Source organism: Pelecanus crispus, chromosome 3 (assembly GCF_030463565.1).
Source record: "Pelecanus crispus isolate bPelCri1 chromosome 3, bPelCri1.pri, whole genome shotgun sequence".
In the NCBI taxonomy this organism is placed as follows: domain Eukaryota; kingdom Metazoa; phylum Chordata; class Aves; order Pelecaniformes; family Pelecanidae; genus Pelecanus; species Pelecanus crispus.
The window spans coordinates 67831393-67849276 of NC_134645.1; the positions used below are offsets into that span (position 1 = coordinate 67831393).

Here is a 17884-nt window from a genome sequence, read left to right on the forward strand (position 1 = left end):
ACTCCATGTAGACTTCTTTGGAAATGAGTGCTGCTGAGAGCTTAAGTTTTGAGAGTCCTTATCATGGTGTTCCTTTATCCACAAAACAGTTGAGTTACAGGCAGCAGCACTGCAATTTTGGGCACCCTGCAGTATTTTACGCTATTGATCTGGAACAATTAATCTCTGAATGGAAGTATAATTCTTCAAAGTACCTACGCACAGGAAACAGTGACATTTTTAGAAACTGATTAGCAATGGACGTAATTGTTCACTGAACTAGACAGACCTCTTCATGCATACCCACAAAATACTGTAGACAATGTCTAAGAATTAATTTCGTTACAGGCTTTAATATGGTGTTCCTGATTTCCATGCCCCCACCCCCCCCAGTTTATATTAAAGTGGTGTTGTCTTTGCTTTGCTTGTCTTAAATATTTATCTTTTTCCAGTGCAGTGATTAACACTTGTATGTCAAGATATGTATCAGTTTCTTTTGTTCTCCTCTCTTGTAGTGTCGGCTGTGTATTTTGTGATCCCAAGGAACCCATTAAAGTTTGCACTCGTTTCAGAGCTCGGGTTCTCATCTTCAATATTGAGGTTCCAATCACTAAAGGATTTCCTGTAAGTCTGTGTGAAAGTTCCTGTGTTTATTACAGGTTGCTCATGGCTTTTCCTCTTCATGTTCGACCCCCTGAATATGAGAGGCATTTAGTGTCCAGAAGTGGTTCTGTCTCTCCAGAGGAAACGGCTTGTTCTGTAATTTGAAGAGGATATAAGGGGCTATTGTGGCTGCTTATGCATATTCTTACTGGCCTTTAATACATAGCTGAGCCATTTCAGAGAACATGAGTTCCACCACAGTCAGGCTAGGCTGTCCTTTAGAAAGCTCCCGCCTTGTAGGAGTATAATGATGCACTTAGTTGTAAGATACCTTTTAAAATAAATAAAATATCAGTTTGTGCTACAGAACTGCACTGAAGTGGCAAAAGCAAAACACTTAACAATGAAAAAGGTATTTATGATGAATTAATACATGACCTTTGTGTCATATCTGTTGAGATCACAAAGTTTAGGAACTAGGAACAGCTACTGAATGTGAGGCAGAGACTCCTGTGAGAGAACTTTTATAAGCATTTATTTAAAAAATCAGCCTTAAAAGAAGTCGATGTTTTGAAGTAGTAACACCTAGGATTTCTGATTATTGTAGAATGTTTAATAACTGAAAAAAATATTTTTAGGTGCTTTTACACTATCAAACCGTAAGTGAACCTGCTACTATTAGAAGACTTTTGAGTGTCCTGCACAAAAGCACTGGTGAAGTGACAAAGAAAAAACCTAAGTAAGTGTTTTGAATAGTTAATAGTTACTCAAGAAGTGGGCTGACTTTTGATTAATATACAGTGTATCAAGCAGGTTCTATTATGAAGCAATGTGTTTATAAGAATATGCTTTCATTGTTTTGGTTGGTTTCATGATTAGATTGCAGAGTGCTTTACAAAGTGAAAAGCCTCCTGCCCACTTGATAAATGCTGAGCACCTGAGAAGTAAAATGACTTGCCTGAGGTCACTTGCAGAATTGGGATTGAATCCTAGATCACCAGCCCTACACTTAAAGGATTTGTTGTTTTTTTTTAAATTCTCTCTTTTCTTCCTGTAATAGCATGGGATCCTTGGTATAATTCTGGAAGTAGGTTGCTGTCTAAAGTAAACCCAACTAGACAGTGGGTCAGAGAAAAAGAGATTTAGGGAGTCTTCTCATACAAGTTAAACTATGGGAATATCCCTCCAATTATTTAAAGCTGTATTTGGGTAGAAGTGCTATTTGATACGTACAACATTTATCAGAATAATCCTTTTCCAGAAATTGCATGGCTTAAATTGTTGCTGAAAGGTAATGGGAAGAAGAATCATGACTTCTACAGAGCAATGAATTGGCTCTTCAGTCGCTGGGTTTGAAACAAGACTTGATTTCTACCAGACATGAAAAAACAGGCATTAATGAGATAATTAACTTCAAAACAATTTGCTAAATGTTGTGGTGGATGCCCTTCTCTAGAAGTTTTTAAAGAAAACGCAGATGCCTTTCTAAAAGGTATGCTCCAGGCAAATGAGTTTTCAGTCTGGTAGTTTGGGTTATACTTGAAATCAAGCTTGATCATTATAGTTTTGGCTTTTTAAGTGGATTTTTTTTTTTCCATTTATTCACTGTTCTCTTTTTCATTTATGCATGCAAGTATTTATAATAGAGTTTTCTGCTTATTTACTTGCAGGTGCTTGACTAAAGGACAGAATGCTCTAATAGAACTACAAACTCAAAGACCTGTTGCTCTAGAGTTGTATAAAGATTTTAAAGAGCTTGGGAGGTTTATGTTACGCTACAGTGGTTCCACTATTGCAGCGGGAGTTGTCACAGAGGTATGGCATTTTTGTAACAGACTTTCTATACTGTAAAGGAACGGCATTAACTTTCACATAGCATTTAGTTTTTATGGTTAAGACTTGTTTTACACCCTTCGGCCTAAAAAGTGAGTTTATTCTGCTGAAGAAGAGACAGTGCTTCATCAAGATGTGAGGAAAACTTGCCATGGTTCTGTTCAATTTATTAGGAGGCAGAATTACTCTATTTAGGATTTTTGAATGTTGTGCATTTTTTCCCCCCTCTCTCGAGTTAAAAAATAACCCTTCACTATTTTAACATACATCAGTCTTTCTGAAATCTGATTGCCTGTATAAATATACCAAAAGTAGTTTGTAATTAAGAAGTGTTGGCCATTTTTACTGTGGCTAGTTTGAGTCCCAGATCTTTTTCTGTTAACATTAAAGACAATTGTAGATTTGATTCTTACCGATACCTACAGATATTTTCTGATCCTGTGTGAGAGGAAGCAAAGGCTGTGGGGCTAAATATAAATGTTTTGCCTTCTGTGAGGAGCAAAAAGTATGAATGTCCCTCTATCTGTTGCTTTAAAAAATCTTGCTATGATTTTTGGATTAGAATTTAAGTTCTAATTCTAGGCCTGAGGGAGAGCAATTTAGTCACGTTAACGAAGTTCTGGTACTAAGACTTAAAGCTGAGTCATTTAACGTCAAAACTTGGAAGTAGACCGTGAGAATTTCTGGCTTCTCCCTGTGTGTGTAGGAATGATGTGATAGGTCTGTCAGGCTCTGGGCCTTATGGAGCTTTAATGCTCTTAACAATCTTTCTGGTCTTAAATAGGGTCCAGAATTAGGGTTTTAATATTGTACCCAGTTTTCATTACGTTTAACTTGAAGCGAACGGGGTGCTATTTAGTTCTATGATGCCTGATGTTTGTTGAATTGGGAACTAAGTAACTCTTTGACTGTTATTTGGGGATTACTATTTTAGTACTTGTGATATTGTTCCAGAGAATTTCAGAGCAAAAGGAATTATTTTTTCCACAGCTGCCTGTATCATGTTGAAAAAAAGCTGTGATTGTTTTACATTTAGTACTTCATTTTTCACCATAGGGTTTTTTCCATTGGCTTGTGTTTTTAGATTAAAGAATGACAGTGGTGCCAGAACTTCGCCATCCAACCAAAATGCAATCAGATTTCCAAACTTCTGTTTAAGAATCCAGTTACTGCAGTTGAAGGAACAAGTGCAATTAATTGGGGAGACGATGACAAAAGTTAAATCACGTGAAACGTCTGGGGAGCCCTTCATCAGCCTCTCCCACTGCAGAACAAGATGCCAACTGACAAGGAACTGCTAATGTTGCACTTCTCGATCTCAAGAATCTCATGTGTTTCTCCATGTGGAATTTAGCCCTTAGAGAGCTTGATGGAAAAATCTTAGAAAGTTGAATTAGACAAAAAGATGACGAATCATCATGAAACAAACTCCTTACTTCCAGACATAAAGTGTTTACATATTTTCTTTGATTTGCTTTTTTGCTGCACATTAGTTCAGTAAGGTAACTTTATTGATCTAATATATTTTTAGGTTTGAGTTGAATGCATATTCAGGGGAAAAAAAGAACTATTTACTTTGGTTTCAAGAGAATGGCATGTAGTATTATCCCGGGATTGTTTTCCCTGTCCCAAAATTTATTTAAAAAAACAAGTTTTCTTTTGCTGTGTAGTGGAAGCTGTGCCAACATTGGCTAATTTTATTTTTTAAACTGTAAGAATAATAAAATAACTTTGTCTGAGCATAATTTTTGTCTCTTCATCTTTCGTTGTTTAAACACTCCTAAGTTGTGTTAAATCATTCTTTACTTTCCATAACTCAGAAGTTTCAGAGTAAACTTATGAGTTAAAATGCAAAACTGGCATGTGACTTGTCTGTCTGTGGAAATAATTTCAGTTTTCCCCATGTTACTCAGTGCAGCTACTGTGCATACACAGCTCTTTCATCCGGACTTAGTGCTCTTTTCAACAAAAGCTGGCAGTTTAATCTTGGGATGTATGATAAAGCCAGATTGTTGTGCTTGCTCAAGCCTGTAACTCCTTCCCGCTCTTCAGTAATAGGGCAGGCAAAACCTCCCAGCTGAAGAGAGGGTGGGTCCTTCTGCTACCTCCAGCATAAGCTCAGGACAGACACACTTTACTACAACTTGGAAGATTTTTTTTTTTCAATAGGAAGTGTGAGAGGATCTCAGGGATTCCAGGATCTGTACATGCGTGTGGGCTGGAGACAACTCTACTTTGACCATTGTTGGTAGTGTGGGGAAGGAACTAAAGTACTCGCTCCAGAGCATCAGTCACAGGGGTTAACTGAAATAAAGCTGTGCCCTGTGTAGTGAAGAACACACAAAGCCTATGATTGTTATTTAGTTCAAAGTCATGTACAGTCCATACCTACTCTTCCCACATGCTTTTTTTAGTAGGTAACTTTTCTTGCACTTAAATGCTTTAGCCCCAATTCAGCAGATACCCGAACTTGACAACATAGATAAATTGTACTGTTGACTGCATGCACATTTGTAGAAATATCAGCAATGCTTTATGTGGAAATTACTTTTGTAAAATCTTATGAATCTGAAATACCTGAAAACTGTTATTGCCAAAACTGAAGCTTATGAATTACCACTGTGTTACGTCTTTTCATAGTGCATTTAAGTACTTACCAGTTTCAGTATGCCATCCGTGAAGGTTTCAGTGCACTTGTTGGATTCCAGAGATTTGTACTGCCAAGCTCCTGTGTTGAACCTGTTCCACTTGAACTTGCCTTCAAACCTTGAACATGTTTACGTTGCTTTTAAGTCAGGGGACAACTGAAGCACTGCAGGCAGAAGAAAGTGTCTTAAGACTTCAGTAAATCCCTTGGTGTTTGTGGACAAGGAAGTGTGATATGGGATGAACCTCTGAGAACCCTTCTCAGACATGGTTGCATTAAATTTTGAGACTCAGTATTCTGTGATAACAGAAAAGCTGCTGCATGCTTTCCCAGTTTGTAGCTTTGGAGAGCCAGAGGTATTACCTAATCCAGTTTCAACATGACTGCGCTACCTTTCAGCAGTGATTTGAACTCTGCCCAGAAGCGCCAGTTGGTTGATGCATAAATGATCTGTTGTTGTGCAACAAAAAAGTATCGCCTTTATTCGATCAAAATATATTTGCACGTTGGTCCACAAGAAATTTGATGGCTTGGCAGTGGTCTAGGGTGCAAAAACTTTCTAAACTGCTGATTGAGATATTCACAATCTCCTGGTGACAACATACTGCTCTCCAATATGGATGTAGTGTTTTGACTATCTCTGGAGTGCAAGGAGGTGGCATGCAATCTTAGAGCAATTTGATAATCTAAGCATTCTCTCTTGGAGAAAAATGCCTTTTACACGGCTCTTACCAGGCAGTTCGGGTTCTTGGGAAGTTAAAGAAAACCCCAATTGTATGTAATGGGCTTCTCTATAGTAAGGAATATCTATGGAAGGGAAAGCATGGAAGCCGGTATCTTGCTTATTTTTTAAAATCTGCATTTCTGACAACATACAACAGAGTGTACCAGGTCAGGTTGTGCTTCTCAGCTGTTTTGAATTGAAGGGCCACTCAGCTGCTTGTACTGTTTGATTTTTGGGGATATTGGTGGAAAAAAGAGAGTTTCTTATGTTTAAACTCTTTTGTTTTGGCAAAAGCATTTTGTGGTTACAAGGAAAAGTATTGATGATGACAAAACAGTGAACATGAACTGCAGACATGCTAGTCCAAGTGTCTTTTCACTGTGTCTACTGATGGTAAGGAGCAGGTCCCTGGCTAGGTGTTTGGGTCTTGAATTATTTTGTATGGCTGTTGCAAAATGTCTTCAGACTGTAGCTTGAAAAACTGGTGTAGGGAGAAATTTCCCTGTCAAGCCACTCTTTTTTGCTCCTTCTTCAGTACTTACCCACCCGGAGTACTGCGTCCAGCTCTGGACAGGAAAGACATGGACCTGCTGGAGTGGGTCCAGAGGAGGGCCACAAAGACAATCAGAGGGATGAAGCACCTCTCCTCAAGGCCAGGCTGAGAGAGTTGGGGTTGTTCAGCCTGGAGAAGAGAAGGCTCCGGGGACACCTTATTGCAGCCTTTCAGTACTGAAGCAGGGCTTAGAAGAAAGATGGGGACAAACTTTTTAGCAGGGCCTGTTGCGATAGGACAAGGGGTAATGGTTTTAAACTAAAAGAGGGTTTTTTAGACTAGATATAAAGAAGAATTTTTTTACAATGAGGGTGGCGAAGCACTGGAACAGGTTGCCCAGAGCGGTGGTAGAGGCTCCATCCCCAGAAACATTCAAGGTCAGGTTGGATGGGGCTCTGAGCAACCTAATCTAGTTGAAGATGTCCCTGCTCCTTGCAGGGGGGGTTCTACTAGATGACCTCTAAAGGTCCCTTCCAACCCAAACTATTCTATGATGCTACAGACAGAGAGGACCTGTCTTCTAACAACTAGGCTGATCCTGCCTGCCTGGTTCAACAACTAGAAAAGAACAAAGTGTCACAGAAACAGCAATTTTTTCCCCTTTTCCTCTTTTCTGCTGTTGTTGCCAGGGTTTGTTCCCACTAGTGAGCGAGCAGTGCAGGGAAGATAGAGAGAGAGGGGGAGGAGTTCAGACTTGCTGTGCAAATACATACAGACCTACTAATCTAAATTGATGCCTCGTAGAAAAAAAAAAAAACAGATGAAGCAAGCGGCTAACAATGGCTCACTCAAAGGCTCTCTTAGTGCTGGAAAACTTTATAGGTGGCAAATTTGTTCCTTGTTCCTCCTACATAGACTCCTATAATCCGTCCACCGGAGATGTCTATTGCAGGGTGCCAGACAGTGGCAAAGAAGAGGTGAGTACTATCCAAATGTACAAAGAAGTGGAAACGTTAAATGCACATAACACTAATATTTTGAGTGGGAGAGGCTGAGGGTGAGAGAACAGAAAAACGCTAAAGACTCTAATGCTTAAATGAGTAAGTTCTTGATTGTATCGTAGTGCTGTGTAATCTATTTCTGCGGCAGCAAATACTTTTTTACATTTTGCTGTTAGAAAGTTACAGGCTGGATCCTAGGCTGATGTAAATCAATAAAGCTTCAGTAACTTCAGTGGAGCTGCTTCAGCTCATGTGGGAGGTGTCTTGTACATAAGTTAACAATAATGCTCAGACTGGCTGTAAGTATAAACAATCTGCAAGAGAGAAAAGGGTTTATTGATCTCTTCTGTAAAGAAACTTAGAGGCACTGTATACAACTACATGTGTCCTTCCTTAGTGTCTTGATGATTTGCAGTTGTCATTTGAAATGATTTTTTGCTTGCTGACTCTTCCCTGAAGATGGTGAAAAGCTTCCAGACCTCTCTGGTTTTGGTATTAGCAGTTGGATATTAAGTGGAGGTGAAGAAGTGGCTGCAATGAGTGTATGTTTCCTTCTAATGTAGCCTGTCCTCTGCATCAATGTAATGTTTCCTAGTCCTGTGCTTGCTAGTGGGATGAATGTTTCCTGGTGCTTTATACGTGTTCAGGTGTAGATGGGCAATATGATATTCATCTGGGGAGCTGCAGTTTCATTGATGCTACTTTATAAGGGACCTACAAGTGTGTGTGTGTCCAACATAGTGTTTCAGATTTACTGAAGAGAGAAGAAATTTACTGGAAGAGCTTGGGTAATGCAAAGGGCTTGGAAAATATTGCCAAGTAGTGTACAGTATTTTCAAAATGTTTTTTAAAACAAACTGCTACTGTGTGTAGCTGTTCCCTTCACTTGCATTTCAGTCCTGTTGACATATTTTCTCCTTGATTCTCTCAGCAGAAACCTTTGCACTGTAGTTTCAACTGGGTAAATATTTGCTAGATGCCAATGACCGAGGGTTAAAGAGTAACAGGTTGGGTTTACTAGAATACATGTGTGTAAGTTCATTCCAACCCTAATTATGCCTGAAAAGACTTCTCTTTGATGTGCAGGTGCAAATCCTGTTCATTCATTTGCAAAATCACTAAAAGGAGAGAGATACGAGAATGCCAGAACAGCCTAACAAAAGTAGGCTGCTGGCTGTTCTGGAGATATGGTTCAACTAAACTAAAAAGCAATGGCTTTCTCTTTCAGCTTTCAGAGTTAGTGGTTGTGTATAGCAGCAGGAACCCAGTTTAAACACCTGTAAAGTCGGCGAGTGCTTTACTCCTGCCTTTAGACAACTACACAGGAAGGTCAGGCTCTGCAGAGCTGGCAGCCGCTGATGACTGCTGGAATATGCTGCAGGGGAAAATGCAATCACATGCTACTTAGAGGGTATATAGAGATATCAAAATAAGCACCTAGACCCAGGTTCAACAAAGTATTCAGGATGCTGGTTTCTAGCAAGGCTCAATGTCCAGCTGGATTCTTTTCTTGGTTAATTTTAGTGGAAGGTTAGAAGCCAGAGCAGAGACAGACAGCAAATCTGTTGCTGACCCTGGAGTTTAACACTGGGTCAGCTGCAGTGGCCATTTCAGCCAGTTTCTGCCAAAACACTGAACACTTCTTTTTTTTTTTCAGGGGTTAATTTGTCCCCCAGCTAGATGTCTCAAATTTCAAATAGCAGCACCAAAGCAAGCTGAACAGGTGCCTTGTATCTCTAAAAGACAGGCTGGTGAGGGCTACTTAGTCCTGGCAAATATCTCCTTAAAAAATAAAATCTGTCTTCAAAGAATGTTGCTCCTGTGCATCATGCATCATCCCCTGGGAGAGCAAACATCATGTCCTGAGGGTAGTTTTGGGTATTTTGGTACCAACCTTTTACGATAGGCCTGGATTGTGTGTTCTTTCTCTGTGTGTGTCTTGTGCAGAAGAGGAAAGCAGAAGGAAGTGCTTCAGACACACACAAGTTCATAGTTGAATTCTTATGTGTGTTTTCTTTGTGGCTCGACATTCTTTGCTGCTTTTTGCTAGTTAGACTAAGTAGCTGTCTAACCTTTGTATGCTCTCTTACTTCTTCTGTACAAATCTCTCTCCTGTTTTTCTTCTTGCCTTTTTTTAGATCAGTCTGCCACTTTTTTCCTTCCTTTGCTAATTTTCTCTTCTGCTGTCTGTGAAAAAGCAACATCTTCCTTCTTGTAAACCCACTAGAGGGTTAAAAATGCAGATAGCCTTAACTTCACATCAGCCTTCTCTTGAAGCATGAAGCACCTGGTGGAAAAGGCCACAGAGGAGAGGACAGATGAGAAGCAGCACCACAATGGCACCTAATGACGGGAGGGTGGAAGAACAAGTTAATTAGTGAGGGTGGCATGGTTTCACAGAGGGTGAACCCTTTCAGGGTAGTGGGCCACCTACACCTGACTCGCTCAAGAAGCTGCAGTTCCCCTTTCCCAGGCCTGCTTTGGCCCTGCTCCAGCTGTTTGGTGGTTGACAGCCTGCCGCCGTCGGCACCTGAGCAGTAGGTTGGCGAACTACAGGCAAACGAGTAGAGTCTAGGTTTCTAAGCTTGGCCAGTGATCTGTGTGACCTTGTGCGAGTCGGTTTATTTCCCACCTTGGCCTCCATACCAGTATCATTCTGGCCCTCAAACTCTGGTCCTTATTTTTAGGGAGACCCTAAGTTCTGATGTGCATGGCGGGGAGGGTTTTTCACTCACTTGAACTTTTGTGCCCTCATTAATAAAACATCATGGTAGTGTCTATAAATTATTTTGTGATGGTTTTCATAACACCCATCACGATCTGAAGGAACAAATTTGGAACTCAGTTTTGTGGTATTGGTAGAAAGGAGCCTTCAGTGACTGTACGGGAACCAGCGATATGGCAATATCAGGAGAGGTCAGAATGATCTGATTAATATTACATCAGCATCCTCCTAGTTATTGACTTTGGCAGATTTCCAAAAGCTGAAGAAATTTATGAGCAAAAATTATGGGAAACCAGCTAAGACAGCTTTGGCTAAAAGCCCACATTGATGTGTATATTAGACATTGGAAGCAATAAAGAAGTGATACATAGGAAGCAAAAATTGGGAAATAGGGCAGTTAATTAAAATATGAAAGGATGTTTGTAACCATCTTTAGTAACCTGAGAGACTGGTAAACGTCAAGAGGGAATTGCTTATAAATCAATAGATGCACGTAACTCCCATTTAAGAGCCCAGAGGAAATGACTGATGGGAGAGAAAGCTTTCTGGTGAACCGTAATCCTTTGAAGCCTAGTCTGCTTCAGAAAAGTGCTGGTAATCTACTATTTAGAAAGGTCAGGCTGAAGAACCATGCAGCAGTTATGTACCTCTTGGACAAAATACTAACAAGACTGGTATGCATCTATATAAATGCATATAATGATCTTTCACATTTGTAGGCTTCATTAGGTATCTGATGAGAGAACTGGCTGAACCCCAAGAGTTTAGAAAGGAGCTCTTTTTTTTTTTTTTTTTTTCCCTGTGAGGGCTCATCTGTTGATGAGTTTCTAGCTGTGATCTGAGTAAAAATTTTCTCTGAGTACCTACTCTGTAAATATGTTCTTAGTCCTTGCTTGAACCAGCTTGGGGAAAGGGAAATCAAAGGCTAGCGGGGCATGGAGTCTGTTCCTTCCCCAACCTCTTTCTTTCATCATGGCATGGTGTGGCTGAAGTTCTGTGTTGCAAGGACTGTGGATGTTTAGACTGAGGCTGCATTTGCTCTGGGAGATTCTTGCACTTTCCCCCATGAGAAACAAGGTTCTGCATGAGTTCAGCCAGTGGCGCTTGCTGGTGCCAGTTGACCAGTCTGGCATTTCCTCCAGGCCTGGAGGGTTGCCCACAAGTTGCTGGAATTTAGAGAAAACTAAGAGTTACAGTGACAGTTTCTTTTCTAGATACTCTATTTCAATAATGCTTCTTGAGTTATGGGAGAAGCTATCAATAGTCACAAGTCTGAAGAGATGCAGTCTTCCCAACAATGTGAACTGGATTATTAGACTCAAATATTAATTCACCTGCTGATTGATTGATACTCTTTCTAAGGCATTCCATTGACATTCATCACCCCTCTTTTGCTTTTTTTAGGTGGAAGCTGCTGTCAAAGCTGCCAAAGATGCCTTCCCAATTTGGTCCTCAAAAAGTGCATTGGAAAGATCTCAGATCCTGAACAAATTGGCAGACCTGATTGAACATGACCTGGAAGCATTTGCACAAGCAGAGTCAAAGGATCAGGGTAAAAATTGGAACTGTTGATCTCAAATATAGTGTGTCTTGCTGAATATTGAAGTGGGGGATATGGTCCAAATTTTTAGTATGGCATGAACTATTGGAGCAAATTGGAGTTGATGTGCATGAACTTTGCAGAAGTCACTGATTTTGGATTCCTGGGGCATTCTTGCTTTTCGGAATTGCTGACTTTGACTTCAGTTGGAATGCAATACTACAGGGGAGCTGTTGTCATTGACTATGGTTGCACTGTGCTGGGGGTTAGTTGCGTGCAGGACAAAAGACATTTCCCAAAAACCATGCAAATCAGCTTTCAGAGCAGAGTTTAAAGCACTGTTTCTGCCCATGATAACACAGCAGTGTGCTTGTTTTGTTTCAGGAAAAACTATTACATTTGCTAGAACAGTGGACATCCCTCGGGCTGTGTACAACTTCCGATTCTTTGCCTCTTCCATCCTTCATCACACGACAGAGTGCACAGAGATGGCAACCATGGGCTGCATGCATTACACCTCGAGGGCACCTGTGGGAGTTGGTATGGTGCTCCTGAAACGCTGAAAAGCTTGGCAGAGTGTCTGCCTCAGCAGTGGCTCAACAAAGAAAGAGGATTTTTCAAAAGCATTTGTTGTCTCTGGATCATGGGCTAAACATGACTAAAGTCTGCTAAAGCATGAGCAGCTTTATGTAAAATCATAGGTTGGTTTGGGTTGGAAGGGACATTAAAGATCACCTAGTTCCAACACCCCTGCTATGGGCAGGGACACCTTCCACTAGACCAGGTTGCTCAAAGCCCCAATCAACCTGACCTTGAAGTTGTGCTACTTCATGGTAGAAAGAATGCTTACGTGCCTTAAAAAGCATCTGGTTTAACCTGGTAGCTCTCACCCTCAAAATATCTCATGTTTTGTATGTGTGGATAAGTAGGTATTGCTGCTGTGGAGCAGTGAGGCATTCAGAAGCATCGAGCTGCTGCTCCTGCGGGGAGAGTTGGATACCCCTCGCCTTTGGGGGAGCCGTAGTAGCTTGCAGTGGGACATTTCAGCCTGTGACTGGAATGCACACGGGTGGCTAAACCGCATTTAGCTGGGGAATTGCTGAACACAGCCACTAGATGCTGCTAATGCTTCAGAAATAAAGTGGCCGTGCTGAGCTGAGTAACGGAGTCGTAATGATTCCATTATTAGGTGTTCTATCTAAATATATATGAATGTTCCACATTCCACTTGAATTATTTAAAAAAATAAAATTGGCTAACCTAGAGGACCTATTTAAAAGTTTTTGTGAACAGTGGAGAACATGAATACTTCTGGTAAAATTACCCTCATAAGGAAAAGTCACTCACTGCATCTGCTCCATCAAACAGTGAGAAATCCTGTGGCTTTTGTAAGCAGTCACACCTAACAATTACAGATTGTTTTTCACTATTTTCTGTAAATATGTAAGGCGAAAGTATTCCCAAAGGCAATTACTGAAAAAATTCTGGTCATTCAGCAATTTGTGGGAACAGCAGTCTGTACACTGATAGAATTTGGCACTCATAAGTTAGGCTAAAATTTATCAGGCAAATATACACTGTATGTTATGCACGCTCTTTTTTGTATTAAAAGTGGGGATGGGGAGGAAAAGCTCTAAAGAGCAAGAGAAAGCGAGAGTGATCTGAGCTAACACACATTACCATAACTTGCTGTTGGCTAACACAGAATATTGCCACAGACCGGTCGATATACATAGTTTTTATGGCTCACCTTGCATTTATGTTCCTAGAAAACACTGAAAAGCTGCTTTAAATAGAAGATTCTGCCCTGAAGTAGCAGGAAAACTTACTCAGAGAGTTCAGCTGATCACCTTTAAGATCATTTGCACATCTTTTAAAATTATCTGCCTCTGAAAAATGTTTCTAGCTGCAAGTTTGTTGTACAATTGTCTGGAAATAAAAGCCATAGCCAAATTCCCTTCATAAATCTGAATTGGTGTATAACTGCTTGAGGTTAGAGAATCGAGTTTTGTCTCCCAGCAGACTGAACTCCTGTCTTTTGCGGTTTTGTTTTGTAGCTGGTTTAATCAGTCCCTGGAATTTGCCACTGTATTTATTGACCTGGAAAATAGCTCCTGCCATTGCATGTGGAAATACTGTGGTTGCTAAGCCAAGTGAGATGACATCTGTCACGGCTTGGATGATGTGCAAACTCTTGGAGAAAGCAGGTAAGTCCTGTAGCGTGCCAGGGAGGGGAAATGCAGTGGGAATGCTTGCCTGTGCACCCATTTTTTGTTGCAGAAATCAGAAAGTGCTCAAAGAATTTGGGAAAGACTGTTTGCTGTGGCTGAATGTTGCACTGGAGAACAAAAAGCTCTCCTTGTCCTCATGCTATCCCATCTCCCTACCCCAGCTATTGCTCAGTTTTTTTCCATTATCTTCTCATGAAAAGTCTTCCTGTGCCTCGTTTTGTCCTCCTGCACTCTGCTTAAGGGTGTCCTAAGTCTGTGGTGCCAGCAGAGGAACCGTGAGGGCATAAGAAAGTGAGAATTGGCTCTCCATGGCTGTGTCGTGGCTGTATTTGGTGCACTATTAAGAAAAACTGGGAGGACAACTGCTTCTTTCCTGACTGACTGAAGACTAAGTCTCTGATGACGGATGTCAGGCAAGCTTGACTGATCAGTGGAATTGGTTTTATCTTTTAACCCATGACCCCCAGAGTTATTAAACATCATGCATTTCAGCTACTAGTAAGTTAAGGGTCAGTCTTTGTCACCCTAGAGCTACTGGTAATTTTCTAATTTCAGAGACAAAACACAGTGAAGTGAAACCTGCGGAGCAAGGGAAAGGGTACGATGACTGTGTGCCTTTCTTCCCATCAGGAGTACCCAACGGGGTGGTGAACGTGGTGTTTGGAAGAGGCGCCAAGGCGGGAGAAGCCCTCGTCTGCCATCCCGACGTGCCTCTGATCTCCTTCACGGGAAGCACACTGACAGCCCAGCGGATCACAGAGAAAAGTGCTCCGCACTGCAAACGGCTTTCACTGGAACTGGGAGGCAAAAACCCCGCGATCATCTTTGATGATGCCGACTTGACCCAATGCATCCCCACGACCCTGAGGTCCAGCTTTGCCAACCAGGTGCCTCCCACGTGTGTAGCATATAAACCCTGTTTGCAACAGGAGGTGTGCATGTGTCTGAGAGTATGTATGTGTGCACACATGTGCGTACCTTTGGATCCAAATCCTAAACTGTCAAGGTCTGTTTCAAGATTCTGTGTTGCAGGCAAGCTGTGAATAGAAAAATATGAAAAAATTTTCATTATTCCACAGGCAGGGAAACAAGATAATAAAGGGCTCTTCCTAGTATTCTCCATCAGAAAATAACAAGGTGTCATTGTCCCTCTCAAAACCAGATGTATTGCTTATCCTTCTGGAAAGCAGCTGTTTTAAATCCCACCCTGCAAGTAAGTGGGAAGCTTGCTGATTTGCTGGAATTAAATTAGGAGACTCCCCCCAGAATTCTATCAACATTCCTCTTCCCTCATCACCACCTTCAGGAGAGATCACCAGAGCCATGAAACTGTATCAGGGCAAACGTTCAGAAAAATAGCTTCGTATCAGAAAGAGATTATCAGGAAATGAAGACAGAGATAATTCAAAATTGGTGATCACATTTACTATGAAAAATGTTGGAGAAGACAACATGTAATAAATGAAAAAATCAAATGTTATTTGCATTAGCAAGTGACTGTACAATCCTGTTATTGCTGTTTTGTCTTTTTCTTCTCTTTGCCTTTTTAATCCGGGGAAAAATCCTACTTTGCAGTGTTGGTGAATGTAGTTTGCACTCCTGAGGATGCAGGGACACAGGTCTCATTCTGGGATGTGGCTCTAGTCATCAATAGTACAATGTCATATGAACTAATATTGTTGTTTTTCTTGTTTGTTTCTTTTTGGCAGGGTGAGATCTGTCTCTGCACCTCCAGGATCTTTGTTCAGAGGGGCATATACAATGAGTTTTTGAAGAGGTTTGTGGCAGAGGCTAAGAAGTGGAAGGTTGGGAACCCCTCAGATCCTACAGTAGACATGGGAGCGCTAATAAGTAAAGAACATCTAGAAAAGGTGATGTTACATGGAGTTTACATGACCTCATCTCATCTTTTAGAGGGCTATGAAAGGTGATTTCAGAGGTGTATGGAAAAAGGACCATGTCTTCTCCAAGATTAGATCTTGGGGGATGATGATTCAAAGCCATTACAAGGTATCTTTTTGGTAAGGTTTCTGTTGCCTGTGGCCTGGGATCACGTGATTACCCCAGAAAAATCAACTCCATGGGCAAAATAATTTAAAATTACAAACAATTTTTTTTTCCCATTTGAAGTGAAATAATTCAAAATGCATAAATCTGAATCCTGAATTTATACTAACCAATCTTAGAGTTCAGCAACATTTTCATAGATTTTAATATTCCATTTGCTGAGATCACTTATTTGCCTAATAAGGTAGTTAACAAAGTAAAAGTTTTATTTTTTTAATCACTCTGGCAAATTCTGGGGAGTACAAGACACAGTTTCCTAGGGCTGCTTGCAGTAATTGGAATTGCATATGTGTAGAGGGAAGCTGAGGTGGTGCACAGTTAAACATAATCTGCTTTAGTAGCTTATATGAAATGAACTTTTACGGTGTCAAACAGAGTTCAGGACAGCAGATGCTCACATCCCAAAACTATCTGACACAGTCAGCATAAGCAAGAAGCAGACTGAAAACCGCAGAGTGAGAGAGAAAGCCAAACCTCTGTCACACTTCCTGACACCTCAGCGCAGGTTCTCCAGGCCAGTTCAGAAGTGGAGTAGCGGAAACACCCACTTCCCGAGGTCCTCGGTCTGTGGCACCACAGACGACTTCCGAGTCTAACCTACCAAGGTGGTTAAAAGAAGAAAAAGAGAAAGAAGCCTGGTGACATCTCTGTGGTGTTTGTATAGGGAGAGAAACCAGGCAACGATTTCAGAACAGCACAAGTAGATCAATAACATGTCCTATGTGTTCAAGGTAGCATATGATAGCAGCAGCCATGGAAACAGCTTTAATTATTGATGAGATTTTCTACAGTATTCATGGCTTTATCATCCCAGTGGCATGTAAACATTTAACAAGCCTGCCTGTGAGATAGGAAAATACTACTGATCCCTTCAAGCAAATGAGTGAACCATGGCATGGGATATGTGGCAAATTGCCTGAGCTCCTGGAAGAAGAGAAGGAGGCTCTGGGACCACTTGTGTTTTCACCAGGGGCCCTACCCTTTTGAGAATACTTAGCAAGAATGGCCAGCAGTGTTGCCTGCTAGGCTAGTAAGTGTTTGGAGAGAGAGGAAGATTGTTTTACAGCAAGAAACACCCAGCCTTACTTTTACAGAAACATAACAACAAAAGCTAGGGAATGACCTCTGTTGTTAGGAGGGAAGTAAAGGCAGCCATGATCCAGTCAGAGATATTCAGGGGCTCCTGTTGATGTGCCCAGACTGGAGAGGTGGACCCTCAGGATTTGGTGTCCTTTAGCAGTGATGTTTTCCTGCTGCTTCCCCAGGTAAGGAGCTATGTGAAGAAAGCCCAAGCTGAAGGAGCCAGAGTCCTCTGTGGAGAGGGAGTGGATTCCTTGGCTCTCCCAACTGGCAACCAGAAAGGCTATTTCATGTTGCCCACAGTCATTGCTGAAGTCAAGGATGAATCTTGTTGCATGCAAGAAGAGATCTTTGGTCCTGTGACATGTGTGGTAGCATTTGATACAGAAGAAGAAGTGATCGAGAGAGCCAACAGTGTGAAATACGGCTTGGCAGCCACTGTGTGGTCCAGCAATGTGGGACGTGTTCATCGGGTGGCACAAAGACTACAGTCTGGATTGGTGTGGACCAACTGCTGGCTTGTTAGAGATCTGAACTTGCCATTTGGTGGGATGAAAGCCTCAGGCATAGGAAGGGAGGGAGCAAAGGATTCCTACGAGTTCTTCACTGAGGTCAAAACCATCACAATAAAGCACTGACGTATGTCAATGGAAGTATTTTACAGTAAAATAAATGACAGTAATTTGCATTACTGTAAATGGCTTTCTGGAACACAGGCTGCTATTGTGGCCATCTTTTTCTTGAAATTTGGTCAAGTAATATCAAAGACAGCTGAAAACAGTCATCCCAAATGCTAATGTTGAATTCAGCCTTTCATGTTAAATGAGAAGATCAGTGCGGACTCCACAATCAACCCAGCCCAAGCCAAGTGACTTGCTTATCTTATGGATCCTAAAGCTTTTTGAGTATTCCTGTCTTAAAAATCTCTCCCTCTAAGGCAGCTTGGAGAAAGGATGTTATA

General features: G+C 41.3%; 2 protein-coding genes across 5 annotated transcripts in view; both read left to right on the forward strand.

Annotated features, from left to right (window-relative positions):
- The window catches only part of HBS1L (HBS1 like translational GTPase), a 66108-nt gene extending 61948 nt beyond the window's left edge, over positions 1-4160 (forward strand). For both annotated transcript variants that reach the window (XM_075708592.1, XM_075708594.1), the window contains 4 exons: positions 495-603; positions 1221-1321; positions 2253-2397; positions 3500-4160. In XM_075708592.1, the coding sequence (XP_075564707.1) occupies positions 495-603; positions 1221-1321; positions 2253-2397; positions 3500-3511 (367 nt within the window). In that variant the 3' untranslated portion in view covers positions 3512-4160. The remainder of the gene's footprint in view (positions 1-494; positions 604-1220; positions 1322-2252; positions 2398-3499) is intronic.
- Positions 4161-7118: 2958 nt separating this feature from the next.
- Positions 7119-17561, forward strand: ALDH8A1 (aldehyde dehydrogenase 8 family member A1). 3 transcript variants are annotated; one of them, XM_009492114.2, is made up of 7 exons: positions 7119-7256; positions 11410-11557; positions 11930-12085; positions 13603-13752; positions 14407-14663; positions 15486-15647; positions 17109-17561. In XM_009492114.2, exons 1-7 carry the CDS (start codon positions 7119-7121, stop codon positions 17559-17561), a joined length of 1464 nt encoding a protein of 487 aa, XP_009490389.1. The 3 variants fall into 3 exon arrangements, with proteins under 3 accessions (XP_009490389.1, XP_009490391.1, XP_009490390.1); XM_009492116.2 differs by lacking the exon at positions 15486-15647; XM_009492115.2 differs by lacking the exon at positions 13603-13752.
- Positions 17562-17884: the final 323 nt, after the last annotated feature.

Bases quoted from the DNA above. Each gene is read 5' to 3' on its own strand.
- ALDH8A1 (XM_009492114.2), top strand. From the start codon at position 7,119: ATGGCTCACTCAAAGGCTCTCTTAGTGCTGGAAAACTTTATAGGTGGC. The intron at 11,558-11,929 runs GTAAAAATTGGA...GTTTTGTTTCAG, and splicing joins AGCAGAGTCAAAGGATCAGG to GAAAAACTATTACATTTGCT. The intron at 13,753-14,406 runs GTAAGTCCTGTA...TCTTCCCATCAG, and splicing joins CAAACTCTTGGAGAAAGCAG to GAGTACCCAACGGGGTGGTG.